Source organism: Amblyomma americanum, chromosome 1 (assembly GCF_052857255.1).
Source record: "Amblyomma americanum isolate KBUSLIRL-KWMA chromosome 1, ASM5285725v1, whole genome shotgun sequence".
In the NCBI taxonomy this organism is placed as follows: domain Eukaryota; kingdom Metazoa; phylum Arthropoda; class Arachnida; order Ixodida; family Ixodidae; genus Amblyomma; species Amblyomma americanum.
In genome coordinates this window covers 227,659,296-227,682,653 of record NC_135497.1, presented here as the reverse complement: position 1 = coordinate 227,682,653, position 23,358 = coordinate 227,659,296, and the positions used below count along the sequence as shown (strand labels likewise).

General features: G+C 50.7%; 1 protein-coding gene and 57 non-coding genes across 58 annotated transcripts; all 58 read right to left on the bottom strand.

Annotated features, from left to right (window-relative positions):
- Nucleotides 1-673: 673 nt before the first annotated feature.
- On the bottom strand, nucleotides 674-23,231 carry LOC144115966 (uncharacterized). Its single transcript, XM_077650612.1, has 2 exons — nucleotides 22,305-23,231; nucleotides 674-1,507 (listed from the first exon to the last, which is right to left on the bottom strand). Exons 1-2 carry the CDS (start codon nucleotides 23,229-23,231, stop codon nucleotides 674-676), a joined length of 1,761 nt encoding a protein of 586 aa, XP_077506738.1.
- TRNAE-UUC (transfer RNA glutamic acid (anticodon UUC)) lies at nucleotides 2,009-2,080 on the bottom strand. Its single transcript has one exon. It is a non-coding gene; the product is annotated as a tRNA-Glu (tRNA).
- On the bottom strand, nucleotides 2,234-2,305 carry TRNAE-UUC (transfer RNA glutamic acid (anticodon UUC)). The gene has a single exon. It is a non-coding gene; the product is annotated as a tRNA-Glu (tRNA).
- On the bottom strand, nucleotides 2,383-2,454 carry TRNAQ-CUG (transfer RNA glutamine (anticodon CUG)). Its single transcript has one exon. It is a non-coding gene; the product is annotated as a tRNA-Gln (tRNA).
- On the bottom strand, nucleotides 2,460-2,531 carry TRNAE-UUC (transfer RNA glutamic acid (anticodon UUC)). Its single transcript has one exon. It is a non-coding gene; the product is annotated as a tRNA-Glu (tRNA).
- TRNAQ-CUG (transfer RNA glutamine (anticodon CUG)) lies at nucleotides 2,604-2,675 on the bottom strand. Its single transcript has one exon. It is a non-coding gene; the product is annotated as a tRNA-Gln (tRNA).
- TRNAE-UUC (transfer RNA glutamic acid (anticodon UUC)) lies at nucleotides 2,681-2,752 on the bottom strand. Its single transcript has one exon. It is a non-coding gene; the product is annotated as a tRNA-Glu (tRNA).
- TRNAQ-CUG (transfer RNA glutamine (anticodon CUG)) lies at nucleotides 7,745-7,816 on the bottom strand. Its single transcript has one exon. It is a non-coding gene; the product is annotated as a tRNA-Gln (tRNA).
- On the bottom strand, nucleotides 7,822-7,893 carry TRNAE-UUC (transfer RNA glutamic acid (anticodon UUC)). Its single transcript has one exon. It is a non-coding gene; the product is annotated as a tRNA-Glu (tRNA).
- On the bottom strand, nucleotides 7,970-8,041 carry TRNAQ-CUG (transfer RNA glutamine (anticodon CUG)). Its single transcript has one exon. It is a non-coding gene; the product is annotated as a tRNA-Gln (tRNA).
- On the bottom strand, nucleotides 8,047-8,118 carry TRNAE-UUC (transfer RNA glutamic acid (anticodon UUC)). Its single transcript has one exon. It is a non-coding gene; the product is annotated as a tRNA-Glu (tRNA).
- TRNAQ-CUG (transfer RNA glutamine (anticodon CUG)) lies at nucleotides 8,195-8,266 on the bottom strand. The gene has a single exon. It is a non-coding gene; the product is annotated as a tRNA-Gln (tRNA).
- TRNAE-UUC (transfer RNA glutamic acid (anticodon UUC)) lies at nucleotides 8,272-8,343 on the bottom strand. Its single transcript has one exon. It is a non-coding gene; the product is annotated as a tRNA-Glu (tRNA).
- Nucleotides 8,420-8,491, bottom strand: TRNAQ-CUG (transfer RNA glutamine (anticodon CUG)). The gene has a single exon. It is a non-coding gene; the product is annotated as a tRNA-Gln (tRNA).
- TRNAE-UUC (transfer RNA glutamic acid (anticodon UUC)) lies at nucleotides 8,497-8,568 on the bottom strand. The gene has a single exon. It is a non-coding gene; the product is annotated as a tRNA-Glu (tRNA).
- TRNAQ-CUG (transfer RNA glutamine (anticodon CUG)) lies at nucleotides 8,641-8,712 on the bottom strand. The gene has a single exon. It is a non-coding gene; the product is annotated as a tRNA-Gln (tRNA).
- Nucleotides 8,718-8,789, bottom strand: TRNAE-UUC (transfer RNA glutamic acid (anticodon UUC)). Its single transcript has one exon. It is a non-coding gene; the product is annotated as a tRNA-Glu (tRNA).
- Nucleotides 13,782-13,853, bottom strand: TRNAQ-CUG (transfer RNA glutamine (anticodon CUG)). The gene has a single exon. It is a non-coding gene; the product is annotated as a tRNA-Gln (tRNA).
- Nucleotides 13,859-13,930, bottom strand: TRNAE-UUC (transfer RNA glutamic acid (anticodon UUC)). The gene has a single exon. It is a non-coding gene; the product is annotated as a tRNA-Glu (tRNA).
- TRNAQ-CUG (transfer RNA glutamine (anticodon CUG)) lies at nucleotides 14,007-14,078 on the bottom strand. The gene has a single exon. It is a non-coding gene; the product is annotated as a tRNA-Gln (tRNA).
- On the bottom strand, nucleotides 14,084-14,155 carry TRNAE-UUC (transfer RNA glutamic acid (anticodon UUC)). The gene has a single exon. It is a non-coding gene; the product is annotated as a tRNA-Glu (tRNA).
- TRNAQ-CUG (transfer RNA glutamine (anticodon CUG)) lies at nucleotides 14,231-14,302 on the bottom strand. Its single transcript has one exon. It is a non-coding gene; the product is annotated as a tRNA-Gln (tRNA).
- Nucleotides 14,308-14,379, bottom strand: TRNAE-UUC (transfer RNA glutamic acid (anticodon UUC)). The gene has a single exon. It is a non-coding gene; the product is annotated as a tRNA-Glu (tRNA).
- TRNAQ-CUG (transfer RNA glutamine (anticodon CUG)) lies at nucleotides 14,456-14,527 on the bottom strand. The gene has a single exon. It is a non-coding gene; the product is annotated as a tRNA-Gln (tRNA).
- Nucleotides 14,533-14,604, bottom strand: TRNAE-UUC (transfer RNA glutamic acid (anticodon UUC)). The gene has a single exon. It is a non-coding gene; the product is annotated as a tRNA-Glu (tRNA).
- TRNAQ-CUG (transfer RNA glutamine (anticodon CUG)) lies at nucleotides 14,681-14,752 on the bottom strand. Its single transcript has one exon. It is a non-coding gene; the product is annotated as a tRNA-Gln (tRNA).
- TRNAE-UUC (transfer RNA glutamic acid (anticodon UUC)) lies at nucleotides 14,758-14,829 on the bottom strand. Its single transcript has one exon. It is a non-coding gene; the product is annotated as a tRNA-Glu (tRNA).
- On the bottom strand, nucleotides 14,906-14,977 carry TRNAQ-CUG (transfer RNA glutamine (anticodon CUG)). Its single transcript has one exon. It is a non-coding gene; the product is annotated as a tRNA-Gln (tRNA).
- TRNAE-UUC (transfer RNA glutamic acid (anticodon UUC)) lies at nucleotides 14,983-15,054 on the bottom strand. The gene has a single exon. It is a non-coding gene; the product is annotated as a tRNA-Glu (tRNA).
- Nucleotides 15,131-15,202, bottom strand: TRNAQ-CUG (transfer RNA glutamine (anticodon CUG)). Its single transcript has one exon. It is a non-coding gene; the product is annotated as a tRNA-Gln (tRNA).
- On the bottom strand, nucleotides 15,208-15,279 carry TRNAE-UUC (transfer RNA glutamic acid (anticodon UUC)). The gene has a single exon. It is a non-coding gene; the product is annotated as a tRNA-Glu (tRNA).
- Nucleotides 15,356-15,427, bottom strand: TRNAQ-CUG (transfer RNA glutamine (anticodon CUG)). Its single transcript has one exon. It is a non-coding gene; the product is annotated as a tRNA-Gln (tRNA).
- Nucleotides 15,433-15,504, bottom strand: TRNAE-UUC (transfer RNA glutamic acid (anticodon UUC)). The gene has a single exon. It is a non-coding gene; the product is annotated as a tRNA-Glu (tRNA).
- Nucleotides 15,580-15,651, bottom strand: TRNAQ-CUG (transfer RNA glutamine (anticodon CUG)). The gene has a single exon. It is a non-coding gene; the product is annotated as a tRNA-Gln (tRNA).
- Nucleotides 15,657-15,728, bottom strand: TRNAE-UUC (transfer RNA glutamic acid (anticodon UUC)). Its single transcript has one exon. It is a non-coding gene; the product is annotated as a tRNA-Glu (tRNA).
- TRNAQ-CUG (transfer RNA glutamine (anticodon CUG)) lies at nucleotides 15,805-15,876 on the bottom strand. The gene has a single exon. It is a non-coding gene; the product is annotated as a tRNA-Gln (tRNA).
- On the bottom strand, nucleotides 15,882-15,953 carry TRNAE-UUC (transfer RNA glutamic acid (anticodon UUC)). The gene has a single exon. It is a non-coding gene; the product is annotated as a tRNA-Glu (tRNA).
- On the bottom strand, nucleotides 16,030-16,101 carry TRNAQ-CUG (transfer RNA glutamine (anticodon CUG)). The gene has a single exon. It is a non-coding gene; the product is annotated as a tRNA-Gln (tRNA).
- TRNAE-UUC (transfer RNA glutamic acid (anticodon UUC)) lies at nucleotides 16,107-16,178 on the bottom strand. The gene has a single exon. It is a non-coding gene; the product is annotated as a tRNA-Glu (tRNA).
- TRNAQ-CUG (transfer RNA glutamine (anticodon CUG)) lies at nucleotides 16,255-16,326 on the bottom strand. The gene has a single exon. It is a non-coding gene; the product is annotated as a tRNA-Gln (tRNA).
- TRNAE-UUC (transfer RNA glutamic acid (anticodon UUC)) lies at nucleotides 16,332-16,403 on the bottom strand. Its single transcript has one exon. It is a non-coding gene; the product is annotated as a tRNA-Glu (tRNA).
- Nucleotides 16,480-16,551, bottom strand: TRNAQ-CUG (transfer RNA glutamine (anticodon CUG)). The gene has a single exon. It is a non-coding gene; the product is annotated as a tRNA-Gln (tRNA).
- TRNAE-UUC (transfer RNA glutamic acid (anticodon UUC)) lies at nucleotides 16,557-16,628 on the bottom strand. The gene has a single exon. It is a non-coding gene; the product is annotated as a tRNA-Glu (tRNA).
- Nucleotides 16,705-16,776, bottom strand: TRNAQ-CUG (transfer RNA glutamine (anticodon CUG)). The gene has a single exon. It is a non-coding gene; the product is annotated as a tRNA-Gln (tRNA).
- On the bottom strand, nucleotides 16,782-16,853 carry TRNAE-UUC (transfer RNA glutamic acid (anticodon UUC)). The gene has a single exon. It is a non-coding gene; the product is annotated as a tRNA-Glu (tRNA).
- Nucleotides 16,930-17,001, bottom strand: TRNAQ-CUG (transfer RNA glutamine (anticodon CUG)). Its single transcript has one exon. It is a non-coding gene; the product is annotated as a tRNA-Gln (tRNA).
- On the bottom strand, nucleotides 17,007-17,078 carry TRNAE-UUC (transfer RNA glutamic acid (anticodon UUC)). Its single transcript has one exon. It is a non-coding gene; the product is annotated as a tRNA-Glu (tRNA).
- Nucleotides 17,155-17,226, bottom strand: TRNAQ-CUG (transfer RNA glutamine (anticodon CUG)). Its single transcript has one exon. It is a non-coding gene; the product is annotated as a tRNA-Gln (tRNA).
- TRNAE-UUC (transfer RNA glutamic acid (anticodon UUC)) lies at nucleotides 17,232-17,303 on the bottom strand. The gene has a single exon. It is a non-coding gene; the product is annotated as a tRNA-Glu (tRNA).
- On the bottom strand, nucleotides 17,380-17,451 carry TRNAQ-CUG (transfer RNA glutamine (anticodon CUG)). Its single transcript has one exon. It is a non-coding gene; the product is annotated as a tRNA-Gln (tRNA).
- On the bottom strand, nucleotides 17,457-17,528 carry TRNAE-UUC (transfer RNA glutamic acid (anticodon UUC)). Its single transcript has one exon. It is a non-coding gene; the product is annotated as a tRNA-Glu (tRNA).
- On the bottom strand, nucleotides 17,604-17,675 carry TRNAQ-CUG (transfer RNA glutamine (anticodon CUG)). The gene has a single exon. It is a non-coding gene; the product is annotated as a tRNA-Gln (tRNA).
- On the bottom strand, nucleotides 17,681-17,752 carry TRNAE-UUC (transfer RNA glutamic acid (anticodon UUC)). Its single transcript has one exon. It is a non-coding gene; the product is annotated as a tRNA-Glu (tRNA).
- Nucleotides 17,829-17,900, bottom strand: TRNAQ-CUG (transfer RNA glutamine (anticodon CUG)). Its single transcript has one exon. It is a non-coding gene; the product is annotated as a tRNA-Gln (tRNA).
- Nucleotides 17,906-17,977, bottom strand: TRNAE-UUC (transfer RNA glutamic acid (anticodon UUC)). Its single transcript has one exon. It is a non-coding gene; the product is annotated as a tRNA-Glu (tRNA).
- Nucleotides 18,054-18,125, bottom strand: TRNAQ-CUG (transfer RNA glutamine (anticodon CUG)). The gene has a single exon. It is a non-coding gene; the product is annotated as a tRNA-Gln (tRNA).
- On the bottom strand, nucleotides 18,131-18,202 carry TRNAE-UUC (transfer RNA glutamic acid (anticodon UUC)). The gene has a single exon. It is a non-coding gene; the product is annotated as a tRNA-Glu (tRNA).
- Nucleotides 18,280-18,351, bottom strand: TRNAQ-CUG (transfer RNA glutamine (anticodon CUG)). The gene has a single exon. It is a non-coding gene; the product is annotated as a tRNA-Gln (tRNA).
- Nucleotides 23,232-23,358: the final 127 nt, after the last annotated feature.

The following is a 23,358-nucleotide window of genomic DNA, read 5'->3' as shown; positions in this document are numbered from 1 at the left end:
AACACCAGCAGGGTTCTGTCACAAACAAAATAATATTCAAGGCGATTGAAGAACTCTCGGCGTTCGGATTCTACATTTGGTGCATACACGCAGATAACTCGCCAACATAGATTAGAAAATGTGAAATCAACAAGAAGACGTCCACTGGTACAAGCGAAAACAGACTACAATAATGCCTAGATTGTTGCGCATAAAAATAGCGCACCCACCCGAGGTGCCAACAGAATGACAAATACAAACACTGAAGACTGGGCTAAAGTGGGACAAAATACGATCAGTAGCTTCCTCACTTTCTATTTTCGTCTCCTGGACAGCCACTATGTCAAGCACGTTGTCAGCAAGTAGGCGATTCAGCTGACATTGGCGCCTCCTTGCACAAAGGCCTCTGACGTTCAAAGTAGCTAGGCGCAGAGCTGTATCCGTTTTCATCGCCATGCACTTGGAATGAAAGGCCTTTGAAATACAGTGCCCACTCTACAAAATCGTGAAACATCTTTTTAAATCACAGTGTGCAGTGTACATAGTCGCTGATCCAGGAATCCGGGTTCTGGCGTCGGGAAACCACACGGATGTCCCTTGCCATCCTTTCCGGACCAAGGCACACTGTCTGCTGGGTACTTCCCACGACATCAAAGGTAAAAACAAAAACAAAACACGAAACCTCATTGGGCAGCTACGAAGGCGGTTTCCCCGCCTGCCGGGATTCGGCAGAGAAGTTCGGCCGGTGCTTCAGCGTCGAGCGTCGACTCCCCGCTGTTTTAGGCGGCGGCTCATCACCACCCACACAAGGCTGCGGCTTCTCGCCGGCGCTCTCCTCATGGGAGCGTTTCCCAGCTGATAGACCAGCAGCTTCCTGGCTGACGTCCATGGCATCGGTGTGGTTGGCCTCCACACTCTCCAGAGATTCGACCGCGGCTTTCGTCGCGTTTTCCGCCTTGTCATCACTTTCTTGCTGAGGTTCAAGACCCGCATCTTCACTAGGCTTGACAGCGCTGGTCGTCGTCGCACTCTTTTTCAATAGAGGCGTCAGCGAAGGTGCCTTTTGAGCCAAAATTTGGCCAGTTGCCCTGGCTGCCTCCTCTGCATCCGCCTCGTCCATCAGCAACTCAGATGAGTCCTCACTGTTCCAGGGGCCGGCAATGCTCGCGTAAGTACGAGCACAATGGGCGTCTTTATGCCCGAACCGTCGGCAGGCACCGCACCGACGGACCGGACACTCTTTGCGGATATGGCCTGTTCCTCGACAGCGGAGGCACAACGGAGGCTTGCCCGGCACAACCAGCGCTAACTTCACTCCAACGTTAAGCTCATGCGACAAGTCGTCAAGCTTCACGCCAGCTTTCAACTTCAGTGTGATGTGTCTGGTGATTGAGCCCTTCTCCAACACGCCGTGTACTCGCCAGCGCTCACGGGCCACTTCAGAGACATTTCCGTACGGCGCGATGGCGACACGCACGTCCTCGTCAGGCACGTTGTAAAGAAGCCAATGCAACTTCAAACGCACGTCCTGGTTTGCAGGGTAAATCACCAGGCAGCGCCATTCTTTCACACGCAGTTCACCGATGCCGGCAATCTTCTTCACTGCTTCGGGTTCGTTGAATGTGACGGCCCAGACATGGCTCATGCGATACGCCCCCAGGGCGATAACGTCCGGGAGCAAAGAATGCTGAGCTAACGCGTCCCTAAAATCTTTCTCGCGATACGGCCGGGCCGTGATAACAGCGTGCAAAAACACTGTATTCAAAACGTAACGCCCTGTAGGCAGCCCTGGTAAATAACCTGATACGTACTTTCTTGTTCAGAAGACCTGTTTCCGCGGCCAGACATATGGCCGCTGTAGCTGCTCCAACGGAGCCCGTCATCGCACGTCCGTCACGACGAGGTGAGCATGAGGGTGGCATTATGCGCCGTAAAAAAAAATGAGCCATAAAGAAGTGCAGGTCTCACCGAGATTTGAACTCGGATCGCTGGATTCAGAGTGCTAGCCATTACACCATGAGACCGCACCTTCCGACGCCGGGAATCGAACCCGGGCCTCCTGGGTGAAAGCCAGGTATCCTAGCCACTAGACCACGCCGGAACACGACGAGGTGGAGCAAGAGGGTGGTATTATGCGTCGTAAAAAAAAGAAAAAGAAATGAGCCAAAAATAAGCGCAGATCTCACCGAGATTTGAGCTCGGATCGGTGGATTCAGAGTCCAGAGCGCTAACCATTACACCATGAGACCGCACCTTCCGACGCCGGGAATCGAGCCCGGGCCTCCTGGGTGAAAGCCAGGTATCCTAGCCACTAGACCACGCCGGAACACGACGAGGTGGAGCAAGAGGGTGGCATTATGCGTCGTAAAAAAAAAGAAAAAGAAATGAGCCAAAAAGAAGTGTAGGTCTCACCGAGATTTGAACTCGGATCGCTGGATTCAGAGTCCAGAGTGCTAACCATTACACCATGAGACCGCACCTTCCGACGCCGGGAATCGAACCCGGGCCTCCTGGGTGAAAGCCAGGTATCCTAGCCACTAGACCACGCCGGAACACGACGAGGTGGAGCAAGTGGGTGGCATTATGCGTCGTAAAAAAAAGAAAAATGAGCCAAAAAGAAGTGTAGGTCTCACCGAGATTTCAACTCGGATCGCTGGATTCAGAGTCCAGAGTGCTAACCATTACACCATGAGACCGCACCTTCCGACGCCGGGAATCGAACCCGGGCCTCCTGGGTGAAAGCCAGGTATCCTAGCCACTAGACCACCCCGGATTTTTTTTTCTTTATTACCGGTAAACAATACATAAAAATCTCTAGCCACACTTTGGCCGAGACAATGGGTTAAAACTTTTTCATGTTAATCAGTTCATCCATAACTGCCACCCAGTCCGGCGGCTGGGGTTGACTGCGGAGAACATCTCTCAGGAAAACTGCACTTTCTATAAAGTTTTCTCTCACTGGTCGCACATTTGCGTCGGCGTGCCTGGCCGCCATTCTCGTTTTCCAGATGCTGTGGAGGCCCAGTAGCATAAACATGTCGTAAGGAACCTCCTCACTTTCTACAGGTAGAAACCGGATGCCATAAGGAGTTACAGGTAGTTCTTTCTTCAATGTTCTTTGCAAGATGTCCCAGTGGAAAACCGGGTCCCAGCAGTCGATAAACACATGTTCGATGGTCTCGGGTTTTTTGCAGAGTATGCAGTCGGTGGTCCAGGGCACAAAAATGCCTTTATCGTTTAGCCATGTTTTCACAGGAAGGGTACCGGTATGAAGTTTAAAGAAAAAGGATTTGACAGTCGGTCTTACCGGCATCTTCTTAACTCGCTTTAACACATCTTTGCCTGGGCCTCCGCAGCAAAAGGGACGGTATAAGGGAGCAGGTATAAATATATCTAGCAAATCTTTGTACAGTTTTTTCCTGGGTACAGCACATAGATACTGTGTAGAAAAGTGAGCGCTCAAAGTGCGAACGGCTGCCACAACTTCACGCAAAAAACCTGTTACAGCACGATTCGTGGCCGGGTAACTGGACACAACAAATTCCGGCAACACGTTGCCTAAGCGCACCTGCAACATTGTGCGCAACAAGGGATCGGTTTGATCACGTAGAAACAAAAATCTTGAGACAACTTGCTTCAGAAACAAATTAGAAAGACCAAGGCCGCCCCTTTTGACCGGAAGGAACAGATTAACTCGACTTGTTCGCTCCCAATTTGAGCTCCAAATAAAGACAGCAAACACTCTATGCAGCTTCTGCAGGTTTGCTCGGGTAATGAGCACGAACTGCAATATATACCAAATTCTGGCTATTAAAAATACATTGCACACACTTGCGCGCGCGAAAACAGAAAGGTCACGTCCTTTCCAGCCATCCGCTTTTCTCCTTGCACTCTGCGTTATCTCACCCCACAACTCCGTACTGCTTTTATAGTGCTCCAAGGGTACCCCCAAGTACTTCGCAGGGGCGGTCGTCCATTTCATGTTAGCAAACACGGCAGGTGTGCTGTCCCAATCACCGTGCCAAAAACCTATGCACTTATCCCAGTTAATTTCGGACCCAGTCTTTTTGCAATATTCCCCCGCAACTTTCACAACTTCTTTAACGCTTTCTTGATCCGCGCAAAAAACAGCAATATCATCAGCGTAAGCAAGCACTTTTACTTGCGCCGACAGAAGAGTGAAACCGCAGATCCCATCATTGTGCAACAGTGATAACAGAAAAGGCTCAAGGTAGATCGCAAAGAGCAAAGGCGAGAGCGGGCAACCCTGCCTGACCGAAGAACACACAGGTACAGGTTCAGTCAGCTGTTTGTTCACTATAATTCGGGTAACACAGTTGTCGTACGCCATCTGTACACCTTGTATTATCACAGAGCCGACGTTGGCATATTCTAGAATGGCGAAAAGAATGTCATGCGACACTCGATCGAAGGCCTTTGCAAGGTCAAGCTGTATCATGGCAACTCGGCCCCCGAAGGCATCGCAGCATTCAAGAACAGTTCTAGCAATGTGCACATTTGTTCCAATGGTGCGACCTTTAATACCGCACGTTTGGTGGGGCCCTACAAGGTCCTTTATGACCTTTTGCAGTCTGTTGGCAAGAATCTTCATAAACACTTTATAGTCAACGTTGGTTAGGCTTATCGGCCGATAAGCCCCAACGGACAGAAGTTTAGCCTGGTCCTCACTCTTGGGTATTAAAACCACGTGTGCTGTTTTAAATGATGGTGGCATTTTCTTTGTCTCATAAATTTCGGTGAAGACGCAGTGGAGAGCTTGGGTGAGTTCGGCTTTGAACTTCTTATAAAATTCACTACCTAAGCCGTCAGGACCGGGAGATTTTCCGGCACTCAGCTCTTCGATTGCTCTTCCCACTTCGCTTACGCTGATTGGTACCTCCAGCCCTTGTTTTATATCGTCTCCTAGTTTTGGCATACGGGACAAGAACGTGTTTGCAAACCCCTCTTCTTCAAGCCGTCGCCGCCCAAGCAATTCCCGATACTGCTCAACAAACGCCAACTGAATCACTTTGCTATCATTCGTTACCTCGTTTCTGTACCTGATTTGTCTTACTTCGTTCTGAGTCGCGTACTTCTTTTCGTCACTAAGCGAGCGTTTAGTAGGTACTTGGTCAAGCCAGAGGCGTTCAGCACGGGCCCGTATCATGGCAGCTGTATACTTGTCTTTTTCGATAATCTCAAGTTTACTTTTTGTATCTCTTATTTCTTTCTTATATTTTCCCGGCTGGGAACTTTCCAGGCTTACGAGCAAGTCAAGTTGGCAATGTAGTTCTTTTTCTTTAACACGTTTATCGTGGCATATGATGCTTGCCCTTTCAATCGCGTTTATTTTCACTTGTTCTTTGAAATCTTCCCACCTAATTACCCAGTTCCCAGGATCTGCTGATAGCAATGCTTTAATGCATTCATTAACTTTAATGTCAAAGCGTTCATCCTCGAGTAATTGTGCGTTAAACTTCCACAGGTCCCACGAGAAACGAGATTTCTTGTCTTTGTTCCCCAGGGTAAACGTAACTAAGCTGTGGTCGGTAAAAGACATGTGTTTTACCTCGTAGCTATTGCACAAAGGAATCAGATCAAGCGACACATACGCTCTGTCAAGTCTCGCGTGACTTTCACCCTGGAAGTGAGTAAAATGCGGCGCTACCGAAAGAACTTCAGCAACATCATCTAAACCATTTTCTTGCACAATCGAATTCAACAATTCCGCACTTTTGTCACGAAGGAGTCTTTTTGTAATTCTATCCTCTGCTTTACAAACGCAGTTAAAGTCGCCCAAAAGCACAATTAACCGCTCACAGCACACATATGGTTCAACGCGCTCAAAAAATTCCTTGCGCTCGTTCTCCCTGTTAGGAGCATACACGCATATGACTCTCCATAGCAAATTGCAATAAAAAAAATCCACTACAACCAAACGGCCAGTTTGACACACAGTTAAATTCTGCTCGACAATCCCGAGAGAATTCCTAATAAATACAGCACAACCGCCCGATGTGCCAGAAGAATGGCACACACAAACATTGTAGCGTGCCGTAAAAGGCTGCACCATAAGGTCCGCCTGTTCCTGTCTTTCGACTTTCGTCTCCTGTACGGCTATTATGTCTAGGTCATTATCAACGAACAGCCGGCTTAGCTGGTACTGACGCTTCTTGGAAGCCAGTCCCCTGACATTAATTGTTGCAATGCTCAACGCTCTAAGAGGTGTAGAAGCCATCTAGTTTAGGTACAGGAGCCATATGGTGAATACCTCGGGACACAAGGCGACGGTGCGGGTGACTTGCCTAGTCTGAGGTGCTCGATGGGTGCGGTGCCGGTAATCCAAAGTCTCTTGCACAAGTGCCTCTTGCGTATGGACTGGAAAATCAGCCCATGCAGTCCGTTACCGAAAAAGGCCATCTCACGCCCACAGAAACCACTCACAGGGCACTCACTCCAACTAAGGCGGCGGCTTAGCCGCCGCTCGTTGATCGGCCTGTACATTCGGCCGCGGTTTCAACGTCGGTCGCCTGACACCAACAGTCTTCTGCGGCGGCTCATCGCCTTCGCTCACTTTGGGCTCTCCATTCGCACTGTGCTCGTGCGGTCGCTTCCCTGCTTGGTTGCTGGTTGATGCATGTGACACTTCCATGCTGTCACCATGCTGGGGAACGACGGGAGCTGACGCCCCACCGCTCAAGACTTCGTCCGTTGGCGCCTTGACTTCTGCAGGCTGCGCTGCCTGTTGCTGCCGCTTACTGCTGGGCTCCTCTACGCTTGTGGATATTTCCGTAGGGGGCACAGCAGGGGCCTTCTCCACGCTGTCCCCTGCCTCTGCTGCAGCGTCTTCCGCGTCAGCCTCGTCCATGACAAGTTCGGACGAAATGTCAGTGTTGACTGGGACGGCAGCACTCGCGTACGTGCGTACGCAGCTGCTTTCTTCGTGCCCGTAGCGACGACAGGCGCCGCATCGTGGAACCTTGCACTCACGGCGAATGTGCCCAGTACCGTGGCAGCGCAGACACAGCGGAGCTCTGCCCGGTACAACCACGAGAGCCAGCTCACCGCCAACCCTGACTTCGTGAGGGAGGTCTTCCAGCTTCACGCCAGGATTCATTTTCAATGAAACCAAGCGTGTCGTCGACCCCTTGCTGGCGACACCCTGGACGCGCCACCGCTCCTTGGAGACTTCGCTCACCTTGCCGTACGGAGCAAAGGCTACCCTCACGTCTTCGTCGGGCACGTTGTGCAGCAGCCAGTGCAGCTTGACGCGGACGTCCTGGTTTGCCGGGTCGATGACGAGACAGCGGCGGTCCTTGACTTTCAGGTCTCCGGCAGAAAGAATTTTCGTCACCGCCTCAGCACTCGCGAAAGTAACAGCCCATACATGGCTCATGCGATACGCCCCCAAGGCGATAACCTCGGGGAGCAGCATCAGCTGAGCCAGCGCATCCCTGAAATCTTCGACCCGATAAGGACGGGCCCGCACGTCAGCGTGCAAAAAAACTGTGTTCAACACAACACGTCCTGTAGGAAGGGTAGGCAGAATCACCTGATACTCTTCATCCGAGGCAAAAGCCCTGTTTCCGCGGCCAGACATGACCGCTGTAGCTGCTCCAACGGAGCCCGTCATCGCACGTCCGTCACGCTCGGTGGCCGGAAGTCGAATCCCACTAGACCACGCCGGAACACGACGAGGTGGAGCAAGTGGGTGGCATTATGCGTCGTAAAAAAAAAGAAAAAGAAATGCGCCAAAAAGAAGTGTAGGTCTCACCGAGATTTGAACTCGGATCGCTGGATTCAGAGTCCAGAGTGCTAACCATTACACCATGAGACCGCACCTTCCGACGCCGGGAATCGAACCCGGGCCTCCTGGGTGAAAGCCAGGTATCCTAGCCACTAGACCACGCCGGAACACGACGAGGTGGAGCAAGTGGGTGGCATTATGCGTCGTAAAAAAAAGAAAAAGAAATGAGCCAAAAAGAAGTGTAGGTCTCACCGAGATTTGAACTCGGATCGCTGGATTCAGAGTCCAGAGTGCTAACCATTACACCATGAGACCGCACCTTCCGACGCTGGGAATCGAACCCGGGCCTCCTGGGTGAAAGCCAGGTATCCTAGCCACTAGACCACGCCGGAACACGACGAGGTGGAGCAAGTGGGTGGCATTATGCGTCGTAAAAAAAAGAAAAAGAAATGAGCCAAAAAGAAGTGTAGGTCTCACCGAGATTTGAACTCGGATCGCTGGATTCAGAGTCCAGAGTGCTAACCATTACACCATGAGACCGCACCTTCCGACGCCGGGAATCGAACCCGGGCCTCCTGGGTGAAAGCCAGGTATCCTAGCCACTAGACCACGCCGGAACACGACGAGGTGGAGCAAGTGGGTGGCATTATGCGTCGTAAAAAAAAGAAAAAGAAATGAGCCAAAAAGAAGTGTAGGTCTCACCGAGATTTGAACTCGGATCGCTGGATTCAGAGTCCAGAGTGCTAACCATTACACCATGAGACCGCACCTTCCGACGCCGGGAATCGAACCCGGGCCTCCTGGGTGAAAGCCAGGTATCCTAGCCACTAGACCACGCCGGAACACGACGAGGTGGAGCAAGTGGGTGGCATTATGCGTCGTAAAAAAAAGAAAAATGAGCCAAAAAGAAGTGTAGGTCTCACCGAGATTTCAACTCGGATCGCTGGATTCAGAGTCCAGAGTGCTAACCATTACACCATGAGACCGCACCTTCCGACGCCGGGAATCGAACCCGGGCCTCCTGGGTGAAAGCCAGGTATCCTAGCCACTAGACCACCCCGGATTTTTTTTTCTTTATTACCGGTAAACAATACATAAAAATCTCTAGCCACACTTTGGCCGAGACAATGGGTTAAAACTTTTTCATGTTAATCAGTTCATCCATAACTGCCACCCAGTCCGGCGGCTGGGGTTGACTGCGGAGAACATCTCTCAGGAAAACTGCACTTTCTATAAAGTTTTCTCTCACTGGTCGCACATTTGCGTCGGCGTGCCTGGCCGCCATTCTCGTTTTCCAGATGCTGTGGAGGCCCAGTAGCATAAACATGTCGTAAGGAACCTCCTCACTTTCTACAGGTAGAAACCGGATGCCATAAGGAGTTACAGGTAGTTCTTTCTTCAATGTTCTTTGCAAGATGTCCCAGTGGAAAACCGGGTCCCAGCAGTCGATAAACACATGTTCGATGGTCTCGGGTTTTTTGCAGAGTATGCAGTCGGTGGTCCAGGGCACAAAAATGCCTTTATCGTTTAGCCATGTTTTCACAGGAAGGGTACCGGTATGAAGTTTAAAGAAAAAGGATTTGACAGTCGGTCTTACCGGCATCTTCTTAACTCGCTTTAACACATCTTTGCCTGGGCCTCCGCAGCAAAAGGGACGGTATAAGGGAGCAGGTATAAATATATCTAGCAAATCTTTGTACAGTTTTTTCCTGGGTACAGCACATAGATACTGTGTAGAAAAGTGAGCGCTCAAAGTGCGAAAGGCTGCCACAACTTCACGCAAAAAACCTGTTACAGCACGATTCGTGGCCGGGTAACTGGACACAACAAATTCCGGCAACACGTTGCCTAAGCGCACCTGCAACATTGTGCGCAACAAGGGATCGGTTTGATCACGTAGAAACAAAAATCTTGAGACAACTTGCTTCAGAAACAAATTAGAAAGACCAAGGCCGCCCCTTTTGACCGGAAGGAACAGATTAACTCGACTTGTTCGCTCCCAATTTGAGCTCCAAATAAAGACAGCAAACACTCTATGCAGCTTCTGCAGGTTTGCTCGGGTAATGAGCACGAACTGCAATATATACCAAATTCTGGCTATTAAAAATACTTTGCACACACTTGCGCGCGCGAAAACAGAAAGGTCACGTCCTTTCCAGCCATCCGCTTTTCTCCTTGCACTCTGCGTTATCTCACCCCACAACTCCGTACTGCTTTTATAGTGCTCCAAGGGTACCCCCAAGTACTTCGCAGGGGCGGTCGTCCATTTCATGTTAGCAAACACGGCAGGTGTGCTGTCCCAATCACCGTGCCAAAAACCTATGCACTTATCCCAGTTAATTTCGGACCCAGTCTTTTTGCAATATTCCCCCGCAACTTTCACAACTTCTTTAACGCTTTCTTGATCCGCGCAAAAAACAGCAATATCATCAGCGTAAGCAAGCACTTTTACTTGCGCCGACAGAAGAGTGAAACCGCAGATCCCATCATTGTGCAACAGTGATAACAGAAAAGGCTCAAGGTAGATCGCAAAGAGCAAAGGCGAGAGCGGGCAACCCTGCCTGACCGAAGAACACACAGGTACAGGTTCAGTCAGCTGTTTGTTCACTATAATTCGGGTAACACAGTTGTCGTACGCCATCTGTACACCTTGTATTATCACAGAGCCGACGTTGGCATATTCTAGAATGGCGAAAAGAATGTCATGCGACACTCGATCGAAGGCCTTTGCAAGGTCAAGCTGTATCATGGCAACTCGGCCCCCGAAGGCATCGCAGCATTCAAGAACAGTTCTAGCAATGTGCACATTTGTTCCAATGGTGCGACCTTTAATACCGCACGTTTGGTGGGGCCCTACAAGGTCCTTTATGACCTTTTGCAGTCTGTTGGCAAGAATCTTCATAAACACTTTATAGTCAACGTTGGTTAGGCTTATCGGCCGATAAGCCCCAACGGACAGAAGTTTAGCCTGGTCCTCACTCTTGGGTATTAAAACCACGTGTGCTGTTTTAAATGATGGTGGCATTTTCTTTGTCTCATAAATTTCGGTGAAGACGCAGTGGAGAGCTTGGGTGAGTTCGGCTTTGAACTTCTTATAAAATTCACTACCTAAGCCGTCAGGACCGGGAGATTTTCCGGCACTCAGCTCTTCGATTGCTCTTCCCACTTCGCTTACGCTGATTGGTACCTCCAGCCCTTGTTTTATATCGTCTCCTAGTTTTGGCATACGGGACAAGAACGTGTTTGCAAACCCCTCTTCTTCAAGCCGTCGCCGCCCAAGCAATTCCCGATACTGCTCAACAAACGCCAACTGAATCACTTTGCTATCATTCGTTACCTCGTTTCTGTACCTGATTTGTCTTACTTCGTTCTGAGTCGCGTACTTCTTTTCGTCACTAAGCGAGCGTTTAGTAGGTACTTGGTCAAGCCAGAGGCGTTCAGCACGGGCCCGTATCATGGCAGCTGTATACTTGTCTTTTTCGATAATCTCAAGTTTACTTTTTGTATCTCTTATTTCTTTCTTATATTTTCCCGGCTGGGAACTTTCCAGGCTTACGAGCAAGTCAAGTTGGCAATGTAGTTCTTTTTCTTTAACACGTTTATCGTGGCATATGATGCTTGCCCTTTCAATCGCGTTTATTTTCACTTGTTCTTTGAAATCTTCCCACCTAATTACCCAGTTCCCAGGATCTGCTGATAGCAATGCTTTAATGCATTCATTAACTTTAATGTCAAAGCGTTCATCCTCGAGTAATTGTGCGTTAAACTTCCACAGGTCCCACGAGAAACGAGATTTCTTGTCTTTGTTCCCCAGGGTAAACGTAACTAAGCTGTGGTCGGTAAAAGACATGTGTTTTACCTCGTAGCTATTGCACAAAGGAATCAGATCAAGCGACACATACGCTCTGTCAAGTCTCGCGTGACTTTCACCCTGGAAGTGAGTAAAATGCGGCGCTACCGAAAGAACTTCAGCAACATCATCTAAACCATTTTCTTGCACAATCGAATTCAACAATTCCGCACTTTTGTCACGAAGGAGTCTTTTTGTAATTCTATCCTCTGCTTTACAAACGCAGTTAAAGTCGCCCAAAAGCACAATTAACCGCTCACAGCACACATATGGTTCAACGCGCTCAAAAAATTCCTTGCGCTCGTTCTCCCTGTTAGGAGCATACACGCATATGACTCTCCATAGCAAATTGCAATAAAAAAAAATCCACTACAACCAAACGGCCAGTTTGACACACAGTTAAATTCTGCTCGACAATCCCGAGAGAATTCCTAATAAATACAGCACAACCGCCCGATGTGCCAGAAGAATGGCACACACAAACATTGTAGCGTGCCGTAAAAGGCTGCACCATAAGGTCCGCCTGTTCCTGTCTTTCGACTTTCGTCTCCTGTACGGCTATTATGTCTAGGTCATTATCAACGAACAGCCGGCTTAGCTGGTACTGACGCTTCTTGGAAGCCAGTCCCCTGACATTAATTGTTGCAATGCTCAACGCTCTAAGAGGTGTAGAAGCCATCTAGTTTAGGTACAGGAGCCATATGGTGAATACCTCGGGACACAAGGCGACGGTGCGGGTGACTTGCCTAGTCTGAGGTGCTCGATGGGTGCGGTGCCGGTAATCCAAAGTCTCTTGCACAAGTGCCTCTTGCGTATGGACTGGAAAATCAGCCCATGCAGTCCGTTACCGAAAAAGGCCATCTCACGCCCACAGAAACCACTCACAGGGCACTCACTCCAACTAAGGCGGCGGCTTAGCCGCCGCTCGTTGATCGGCCTGTACATTCGGCCGCGGTTTCAACGTCGGTCGCCTGACACCAACAGTCTTCTGCGGCGGCTCATCGCCTTCGCTCACTTTGGGCTCTCCATTCGCACTGTGCTCGTGCGGTCGCTTCCCTGCTTGGTTGCTGGTTGATGCATGTGACACTTCCATGCTGTCACCATGCTGGGGAACGACGGGAGCTGACGCCCCACCGCTCAAGACTTCGTCCGTTGGCGCCTTGACTTCTGCAGGCTGCGCTGCCTGTTGCTGCCGCTTACTGCTGGGCTCCTCTACGCTTGTGGATATTTCCGTAGGGGGCACAGCAGGGGCCTTCTCCACGCTGTCCCCTGCCTCTGCTGCAGCGTCTTCCGCGTCAGCCTCGTCCATGACAAGTTCGGACGAAATGTCAGTGTTGACTGGGACGGCAGCACTCGCGTACGTGCGTACGCAGCTGCTTTCTTCGTGCCCGTAGCGACGACAGGCGCCGCATCGTGGAACCTTGCACTCACGGCGAATGTGCCCAGTACCGTGGCAGCGCAGACACAGCGGAGCTCTGCCCGGTACAACCACGAGAGCCAGCTCACCGCCAACCCTGACTTCGTGAGGGAGGTCTTCCAGCTTCACGCCAGGATTCATTTTCAATGAAACCAAGCGTGTCGTCGACCCCTTGCTGGCGACACCCTGGACGCGCCACCGCTCCTTGGAGACTTCGCTCACCTTGCCGTACGGAGCAAAGGCTACCCTCACGTCTTCGTCGGGCACGTTGTGCAGCAGCCAGTGCAGCTTGACGCGGACGTCCTGGTTTGCCGGGTCGATGACGAGACAGCGGCGGTCCTTGACTTTCAGGTCTCCGGCAGAAAGAATTTTCGTCACCGCCTCAGCACTCGCGAAAGTAACAGCCCATACATGGCTCATGCGATACGCCCCCAAGGCGATAACCTCGGGGAGCAGCATCAGCTGAGCCAGCGCATCCCTGAAATCTTCGACCCGATAAGGACGGGCCCGCACGTCAGCGTGCAAAAAAACTGTGTTCAACACAACACGTCCTGTAGGAAGGGTAGGCAGAATCACCTGATACTCTTCATCCGAGGCAAAAGCCCTGTTTCCGCGGCCAGACATGACCGCTGTAGCTGCTCCAACGGAGCCCGTCATCGCACGTCCGTCACGCTCGGTGGCCGGAAGTCGAATCCCACTAGACCACGCCGGAACACGACGAGGTGGAGCAAGTGGGTGGCATTATGCGTCGTAAAAAAAAGAAAAAGAAATGCGCCAAAAAGAAGTGTAGGTCTCACCGAGATTTGAACTCGGATCGCTGGATTCAGAGTCCAGAGTGCTAACCATTACACCATGAGACCGCACCTTCCGACGCCGGGAATCGAACCCGGGCCTCCTGGGTGAAAGCCAGGTATCCTAGCCACTAGACCACGCCGGAACACGACGAGGTGGAGCAAGTGGGTGGCATTATGCGTCGTAAAAAAAAGAAAAAGAAATGAGCCAAAAAGAAGTGTAGGTCTCACCGAGATTTGAACTCGGATCGCTGGATTCAGAGTCCAGAGTGCTAACCATTACACCATGAGACCGCACCTTCCGACGCTGGGAATCGAACCCGAGCCTCCTGGGTGAAAGCCAGGTATCCTAGCCACTAGACCACGCCGGAACACGACGAGGTGGAGCAAGTGGGTGGCATTATGCGTCGTAAAAAAAGAAAAAGAAATGAGCCAAAAAGAAGTGTAGGTCTCACCGAGATTTGAACTCGGATCGCTGGATTCAGAGTCCAGAGTGCTAACCATTACACCATGAGACCGCACCTTCCGACGCCGGGAATCGTACCCGGGCCTCCTGGGTGAAAGCCAGGTATCCTAGCCACTAGACCACGCCGGAACACGACGAGGTGGAGCAAGTGGGTGGCATTATGCGTCGTAAAAAAAAGAAAAAGAAATGAGCCAAAAAGAAGTGTAGGTCTCACCGAGATTTGAACTCGGATCGCTGGATTCAGAGTCCAGAGTGCTAACCATTACACCATGAGACCGCACCTTCCGACGCCGGGAATCGAACCCGGGCCTCCTGGGTGAAAGCCAGGTATCCTAGCCACTAGACCACGCCGGAACACGACGAGGTGGAGCAAGTGGGTGGCATTATGCGTCGTAAAAAAAAGAAAAAGAAATCAGCCAAAAAGAAGTGTAGGTCTCACCGAGATTTGAACTCGGATCGCTGGATTCAGAGTCCAGAGTGCTAACCATTACACCATGAGACCGCACCTTCCGACGCCGGGAATCGAACCCGGGCCTCCTGGGTGAAAGCCAGGTATCCTAGCCACTAGACCACGCCGGAACACGACGAGGTGGAGCAAGTGGGTGGCATTATGCGTCGTAAAAAAAAGAAAAAGAAATGAGCCAAAAAGAAGTGTAGGTCTCACCGAGATTTCAACTCGGATCGCTGGATTCAGAGTCCAGAGTGCTAACCATTACACCACGAGACCGCACCTTCCGACGCCGGGAATCGAACCCGGGCCTCCTGGGTGAAAGCCAGGTATCCTAGCCACTAGACCACGCCGGAACACGACGAGGTGGAGCAAGAGGGTGGCATTATGCGTCGTAAAAAAAAGAAAAAGAAATGAGCCAAAAAGAAGTGTAGGTCTCACCGAGATTTCAACTCGGTTCGCTGGATTCAGAGTCCAGAGTGCTAACCATTACACCACGAGACCGCACCTTCCGACGCCGGGAATCGAACCCGGGCCTCCTGGGTGAAGGCCAGGTATCCTAGCCACTAGACCACGCCGGAACACGACGAGGTGGAGCAAGAGGGTGGCATTATGCGTCGTAAAAAAAAGAAAAAGAAATGAGCCAAAAAGAAGTGTAGGTCTCACCGAGATTTGAACTCGGATCGCTGGATTCAGAGTCCAGAGTGCTAACCATTACACCATGAGACCGCACCTTCCGACGCCGGGATTCGAGCCCGGGCCTCCTGGGTGAAAGCCAGGTATCCTAGCCACTAGACCACGCCGGAACACGACGAGGTGGAGCAAGAGGGTGGCATTATGCGTCGTAAAAAAAGAAAAAGAAATGAGCCAAAAAGAAGTGTAGGTCTCACCGAGATTTGAACTCGGATCGCTGGATTCAGAGTCCAGAGTGCTAACCATTACACCATGAGACCGCACCTTCCGACGCCGGGAATCGAACCCGGGCCTCCTGGGTGAAAGCCAGGTATCCTAGCCACTAGACCACGCCGGAACACGACGAGGTGGAGCAAGTGGGTGGCATTATGCGTCGAAAAAAAAAGAAAAAGAAATGAGCCAAAAAGAAGTGTAGGTCTCACCGAGATTTGAACTCGGATCGCTGGATTCAGAGTCCAGAGTGCTAACCATTACACCATGAGACCGCACCTTCCGACGCCGGGAATCGAACCCGGGCCTCCTGGGTGAAAGCCAGGTATCCTAGCCACTAGACCACGCCGGAACACGACGAGGTGGAGCAAGTGGGTGGCATTATGCGTCGTAAAAAAAAGAAAAAGAAATGAGCCAAAAAGAAGTGTAGGTCTCACCGAGATTTCAACTCGGATCGCTGGATTCAGAGTCCAGAGTGCTAACCATTACACCATGAGACCGCACCTTCCGACGCCGGGAATCGAACCCGGGCCTCCTGGGTGAAAGCCAGGTATCCTAGCCACTAGACCACGCCGGAACACGACGAGGTGGAGCAAGTGGGTGGCATTATGCGTCGTAAAAAAAAGAAAAAGAAATGAGCCAAAAAGAAGTGTAGGTCTCACCGAGATTTCAACTCGGATCGCTGGATTCAGAGTCCAGAGTGCTAACCATTACACCACGAGACCGCACCTTCCGACGCCGGGAATCGAACCCGGGCCTCCTGGGTGAAAGCCAGGTATCCTAGCCACTAGACCACGCCGGAACACGACGAGGTGGAGCAAGAGGGTGGCATTATGCGTCGTAAAAAAAAGAAAAAGAAATGAGCCAAAAAGAAGTGTAGGTCTCACCGAGATTTGAACTCGGATCGCTGGATTCAGAGTCCAGAGTGCTAACCATTACACCATGAGACCGCACCTTCCGACGCCGGGAATCGAACCCGGGCCTCCTGGGTGAAAGCCAGGTATCCTAGCCACTAGACCACGCCGGAACACGACGAGGTGGAGCAAGTGGGTGGCATTATGCGTCGTAAAAAAAAGAAAAAGAAATGAGCCAAAAAGAAGTGTAGGTCTCACCGAGATTTCAACTCGGATCGCTGGATTCAGAGTCCAGAGTGCTAACCATTACACCATGAGACCGCACCTTCCGACGCCGGGAATCGAACCCGGGCCTCCTGGGTGAAAGCCAGGTATCCTAGCCACTAGACCACGCCGGAACACGACGAGGTGGAGCAAGTGGGTGGCATTATGCGTCGTAAAAAAAAGAAAAAGAAATGAGCCAAAAAGAAGTGTAGGTCTCACCGAGATTTCAACTCGGATCGCTGGATTCAGAGTCCAGAGTGCTAACCATTACACCACGAGACCGCACCTTCCGACGCCGGGAATCGAACCCGGGCCTCCTGGGTGAAAGCCAGGTATCCTAGCCACTAGACCACGCCGGAACACGACGAGGTGGAGCAAGAGGGTGGCATTATGCGTCGTAAAAAAAAGAAAAAGAAATGAGCCAAAAAGAAGTGTAGGTCTCACCGAGATTTCAACTCGGATCGCTGGATTCAGAGTCCAGAGTGCTAACCATTACACCACGAGACCGCACCTTCCGACGCCGGGAATCGAACCCGGGCCTCCTGGGTGAAGGCCAGGTATCCTAGCCACTAGACCACGCCGGAACACGACGAGGTGGAGCAAGAGGGTGGCATTATGCGTCGTAAAAAAAAGAAAAAGAAATGAGCCAAAAAGAAGTGTAGGTCTCACCGAGATTTGAACTCGGATCGCTGGATTCAGAGTCCAGAGTGCTAACCATTACACCATGAGACCGCACCTTCCGACGCCGGGATTCGAGCCCGGGCCTCCTGGGTGAAAGCCAGGTATCCTAGCCACTAGACCACGCCGGAACACGACGAGGTGGAGCAAGAGGGTGGCATTATGCGTCGTAAAAAAAGAAAAAGAAATGAGCCAAAAAGAAGTGTAGGTCTCACCGAGATTTGAACTCGGATCGCTGGATTCAGAGTCCAGAGTGCTAACCATTACACCATGAGACCGCACCTTCCGACGCCGGGAATCGAACCCGGGCCTCCTGGGTGAAAGCCAGGTATCCTAGCCACTAGACCACGCCGGAACACGACGAGGTGGAGCAAGTGGGTGGCATTATGCGTCGTAAAAAAAAGAAAAAGAAATGAGCCAAAAAGAAGTGTAGGTCTCACCGAGATTTCAACTCGGATCGCTGGATTCAGAGTCCAGAGTGCTAACCATTACACCACGAGACCGCACCTACCGACGCCGGGAATCGAACCCGGGCCTCCTGGGTGAAAGCCAGGTATCCTAGCCACTAGACCACGCCGGAACACGACGAGGTGGAGCAAGAGGGTGGCATTATGCGTCGTAAAAAAAAGAAAAAGAAATGAGCCAAAAAGAAGTGTAGGTCTCACCGAGATTTGAACTCGGATCGCTGGATTCAGAGTCCAGAGTGCTAACCATTACACCATGAGACCGCACCTTCCGACGCCGGGAATCGAACCCGGGCCTCCTGGGTGAAAGCCAGGTATCCTAGCCACTAGACCACGCCGGAACACGACGAGGTGGAGCAAGAGGGTGGCATTATGCGTCGTAAAAAAAAAGAAAAAGAAATGAGCCAAAAAGAAGTGCAGGTCTCACCGAGATTTGAACTCAAATCGCTGGATTCAGAGTCCAGAGCGCTAACCATTACACCATGAGACCGCACCTTCCGACGCCGGGAATCGAACCCGGGCCTCCTGGGTGAAAGCCAGGTATCCTAGCCACTAGACCACGCCTTTTTTTTCTTTATTGCCGGTATTTTGACCCACATGAAAAGAAAGCACATATTCATACATAATCACTAAAACACCATCAACATCTTTGTTAAAACAACGGCCGCTCAGCTTGTGCGGTCACGCTCATGCTAAAATTCCTTCATCGCCAATAATAACTCAACACGTGACAGCCACCCTGGACTACATTCCAGCATCTTTTTCTCCTGAACAAAGTTGCTTATGCTTTGTTTGAAATATTGACGTGCCGGTCTTGCATCGAGATCGGCGTGCCTTACTGCCATTCTGCATTTCCAAATACTGTGTAGGGCTATTAGCATGATCAAATCAAATGGGGTACCGTCATCACTTTCAATTGGCAAGTAGCGAATTCCGTACCCATCAAGCGGAAATTCTTTTTTGATTGTGCGCTGAAGCACATCCCAAAGGAACACAGCATCCCAGCATTCAAGGAACACATGCTCAATTGTCTCCTCCTTTCTGCATATTATACAGTGAGTACCCCAGGGAACAAAAAAAACCTTTTTCAGCCATCCACGGTTTGACAGTCAGAGTTCCAGTGTGTAATTTGAAAAAGAAAGTCTTAACACCAGACGGGACTAACATTGCCTTAACACGCTTTAGTACCTTGTTACCTATACCTTCCCTGTAAAGGGACCGATATAAAGGCACGGGGAGAACCACACTACAGAGGTCTTTATACAGTTTTTTCCGGTTGACTTCACTCAGGTATTGGAGTGAAAACCGCGCCATCAAAAACCTACATGAAACCACAACTTCGCGTAGAAAACCATGCACTCCACCGGGCATACTGCCAGCAGAGACAACCATATTAGGCAAGTGCTTCCCCAGGCGAAGTTGACAGACAGTGTGTAGAAACGGGTGCTTAACGTCCCGAAGAAATAAATACCGATTGACAACCTGTCTCAAAAACAAATGTGACAAACTGAGTCCTCCATTTCGAACTCGTAGAAATAAATTGGTGCGGCTTGATCTTTCCCAGGAAGATGCCCGCACGAACACTGCAAACACCCGATGAAATTTTTGGATATGAACCCTGGAGCAATGCAAGACTTGAAGGACATACCAAAGTTTGCTCACTAAAAATATGTTGCAAATTGTGGCTCTCGAGAACATTGACCAATTCCATCCATTCCATTTATTCACTCTTTCCCTCATTTTATCCACTTCACTCCTCCAGTAGGCCTCGCTGTCTTTGTAACACTCAAGAGAAACTCCCAAGTATTTAACAGGAGTCGTAGTAAAACTCATGTTGGCAAAAGTGTCTGGGGCCTCCGGCCAATCCCCGTGCCAGAATCCCAGGCACTTACTCCAGTTTACCGCGCTGCCACTGGCCGCACAAAAACTTTTAACACACTTAACAGCCTGTGTTACACTGTCGTAATCATTACAAAACATGGCTATATCATCCGCATAAGCCAACAGTCGGACTTCTAACTGATGTAGTTTAAAACCGCGCATACAATCGCTCTGTATAACGCTCAAACAAAATGACTCTATATACACACAAAAAAACAGTGGCGAAAGAGGGCAACCCTGGCGCACCGAGCGTTTGACTGGAATGCGTGAACCCACAACCTTGTTGACAATTAGACTTGTCGTGCAATCCTGGTACGCCATGGCGACCCCGCCTCGAATAATTCTACCCACATTCACATGATCTAGAATGCACAGAAGAATTTCATGAGGCACCCTATCGAAAGCTTTCTCCAGATCAATTTGGATCATTGCCACTTGTGTGCCCATTACGTCGCAGCACTCAAGGATACTACGCTCTACATGTATATTTGAGAAAATAGATCGGCCTTTAATACCGCACGTTTGATGCGGCCCCACCAGGTCAGTAATGACTGTCTGCAATCGCTTAGCCAAAATTTTCATCATTATCTTATAGTCTCCATTTGTGAGGCAAATTGGACGGTAAGAAGTTACTCTGCGCAATACAGAGGGGTCTTCCGATTTCGGTATAAGAACAGTGTGGGAGGATGTGAAGGAAGGCGGCAGAACATTGAGATCGAATGCCTCATTATAGACAGCAGCTAAAACTGGTGAAATTGTTCTTTTTAGACGTTTATAAAAGGCTGAGGTCAGACCATCCGGGCCCGGAGACTTCCCCGGCTGCAAGCTTTCAATAGCGTTTTTCACCTCCTCTACTGAGATAGCTGCTTCCAATAATTCCTTCGTACTGTCGTCTAGGCTGGGCATCAACAAAAGGAAGTCCTTCTTGAAACGATCAATGTCAACTGAGCAGTTGGCAAATAACCCACTGTAGTGCTCGAAGAAAGCGCGCTCAATATCTTCTGCTGTGTCACTAACTTTTCCACCAACTTCAATTTCCACTATCTGATTGCGCCGCGCGTGCCACTTTTCTGCGCCCAACGCTCTTTTTGATGGAACTTCACCCGCTATCAGCTTTTCAGCTCTCGCTCGCACCAGAGCACCGTGGTATCTTTCGTTGTCGAACTGTTCTATTTTATGCTTTAGTGCGCGAATATCGTCCATGAACATGCCGGGTCTACTACACTCTTCACTGATCAATTTTTCCAAGTTTCTGCGCATCGTTTTTTCCTCTGCCCCCTTTTGTCTGCGTATAGCGCTCGCCCGCTCCAATGCTTTCATTTTAACTGTCTGCTTGAAGTTCTCCCATTTTTCTCTGTACGTCGTATTACCCATATGTTTCATTGCATCAACTTGCGTCGTCACGTCTGCCATAAAAATTTCATCATCCAGTAATTTTGAATTCAATTTCCATAACTGCCACTCGAAGCTACTTTTCCTTTCTTTCGTGCTTGCTACTAGAAAACTGACTAAGCAGTGATCAGTAAATGAAACAGCGCTCACTCGGTACTCCTTGCAAAAGGGTACCAAATCAAGGCTTACGTATGCTCTATCCAAACGAGCGTGGCTCGAAGCCTGAAAATGGGTGTACTGCGTATTTCTTCCACCACCAAGGCATTCAGCCACATCCGCCAAACTACTGTTCCCTATTATTTCATTTAGGGCAGTCGTGCTTGCATCGTTGTACGGTCGGGTGCTAGTTTTGTCCCGGGATGAAAGAACGCAGTTGAAATCGCCAATAAGAATGACCAACCTATTACACTGGGTATACTGTTTTAGCTGTTCAAAAAACCTGCACCTTTCCCCGGCAACAGTCGGCGCATACAAACAGATTACACGCCACTCCAAGGACGACAACAAGAAATCACATACAATAAACCGTCCTGACGTGCATGACGTAACGGCTTCTATTTTAGCTCCTAGACTATGTCGGACCAACAATGCGCAGCCTGAAGAATATCCCACGGAATGGCTCACAATAGCACAGTATCGCGCTACGAATTGCTGCACCATGCCCCCGGTTTCCACGTTGCCCTCGACTTTCGTCTCCTGCACTGCTAGAATGTCAAGGTCAAAGTCGCTTAACAGGCGGTACAGTTGACTCTGCTTCCTCCTTGAGGCAAGCCCTCGGACATTTAATGTTGCCACGCGAATGGACTTATCCATAGTCATCATAGCAAGGCGGGAAAGAAAACCGGGGGCATGGCGCTTACCTCACAACTGCGGTTTGATCCGGAGTGTGCTAGCACAGGGCGGTCCTCACGGCGACATAGGCGGCGTTTCCGCCGTCTTGCGCGCCGCCGAAGTGTTCGGCAGCGGTCGAAATGAAGGACGCCGTCCAACAGTCGTCTTGGCTGGCGGCTCGTCTGCAGCAACGACACTAAGCTCCTTCCCATTTTCGCCTGCGTCGTGAGGTCGCTTTGCAGCGGCACTAATACTGTCGCTGTCCATCACGGTGACTGGTGCCGGCTCGGTGGGTGGTTTCTCGCCTCCTCCGGGAGAGGGGTGGCCCGTAGTGCTTGCCTCATCCTTCTCGTTCCCGCCTTCTGCGTCGTTATGTCGCCGCTTGTCTGCGGGTTTATCTCCGCCGTCAATTAGTTGTTCCCCTTGAAAGTTCGACGATGCACCTTGCGTAACCAGGTTACGGCTCGTCCTTGCTGTTTCCTCTGAGTCTTCCTCGTCCATCAGGTGGTCCGATATGTCGTTTGCCTGCACTGGTCCGGCTACGCTGGCGTACGTCTTTGCGCAATCAGCATCGACGTGGCCGAAACGACGACAACGACTACAGCGCGGCACTTTGCAGTCGCGACGTATGTGCCCGGTGCTCTTGCAGCGCAGACACAGAGGAGCGCGGCCCGGCACAACAACAAGAGTTAGCTCTCCGGCTATCTTGAGCTGATGTGGAATATCGTCTATTTTGACGTCGGCATGCAATTTTAGTCCAACTGTACGAGTCGTCGACCCTTTTTCAGTGACACCGAGCGCCCGCCACTTCTCCCGGGTCACTTCCAACACCTTCCCGTAGGGCGACAGTGCCACGCGAACGTCTTCGTCGGTAACGCCATGCGGCAACCAGTGCAGCTTTACGCGAACCTCTCGGTTATTCGGATCAATGAGCAAACATGGGCGATCCTTTACCTTCACGTCGACGGCCAAAAGCAGCTTCTGAGCAGCATCAGCAGTTGTCATTGTCACAGCCCACACGTGGTTCATTTGATACGCCCCCAACGCCACAACGTCGGGAAGCGCGCCAAGGTTGCCCAAAGTGTCCCGGTAGTCTTCAACACGATAGGGCCGAGCTCTTGGATCGCCGTGCATGAAAACGGTGTTGGCGACGATGCGTCCGGATGGCAGATTGGGCAGAATAACCTGGTAATCATCGGCAGTAGCCGCAAAAAACCTGTTACCGCGGCCCGACTGGGCCGCTGAAACCGCTCCGACGGAGCTCATGATAACACGTCCGTCACGCTCGGTGGCCGGAAGTGGAATGACACTAGACCACGCCGGAGGACGACGAGGTGGAGCAAGAGGGTGGCATTATGCGTCGTAAAAAAAAGAAAAAGAAATTAGCCAAAAA

Coding starts and splice junctions, on each gene's coding strand:
- LOC144115966 (XM_077650612.1), bottom strand. CDS start 23,231: ATGAGCTCCGTCGGAGCGGTTTCAGCGGCCCAGTCGGGCCGCGGTAAC. Junction 1,508..22,304: donor GCGGGAACGAGAAGGATGAG/GCAAGCACTACG, acceptor CCTGCAAACCAG/GACGTGCGTTTGAAGTTGCA.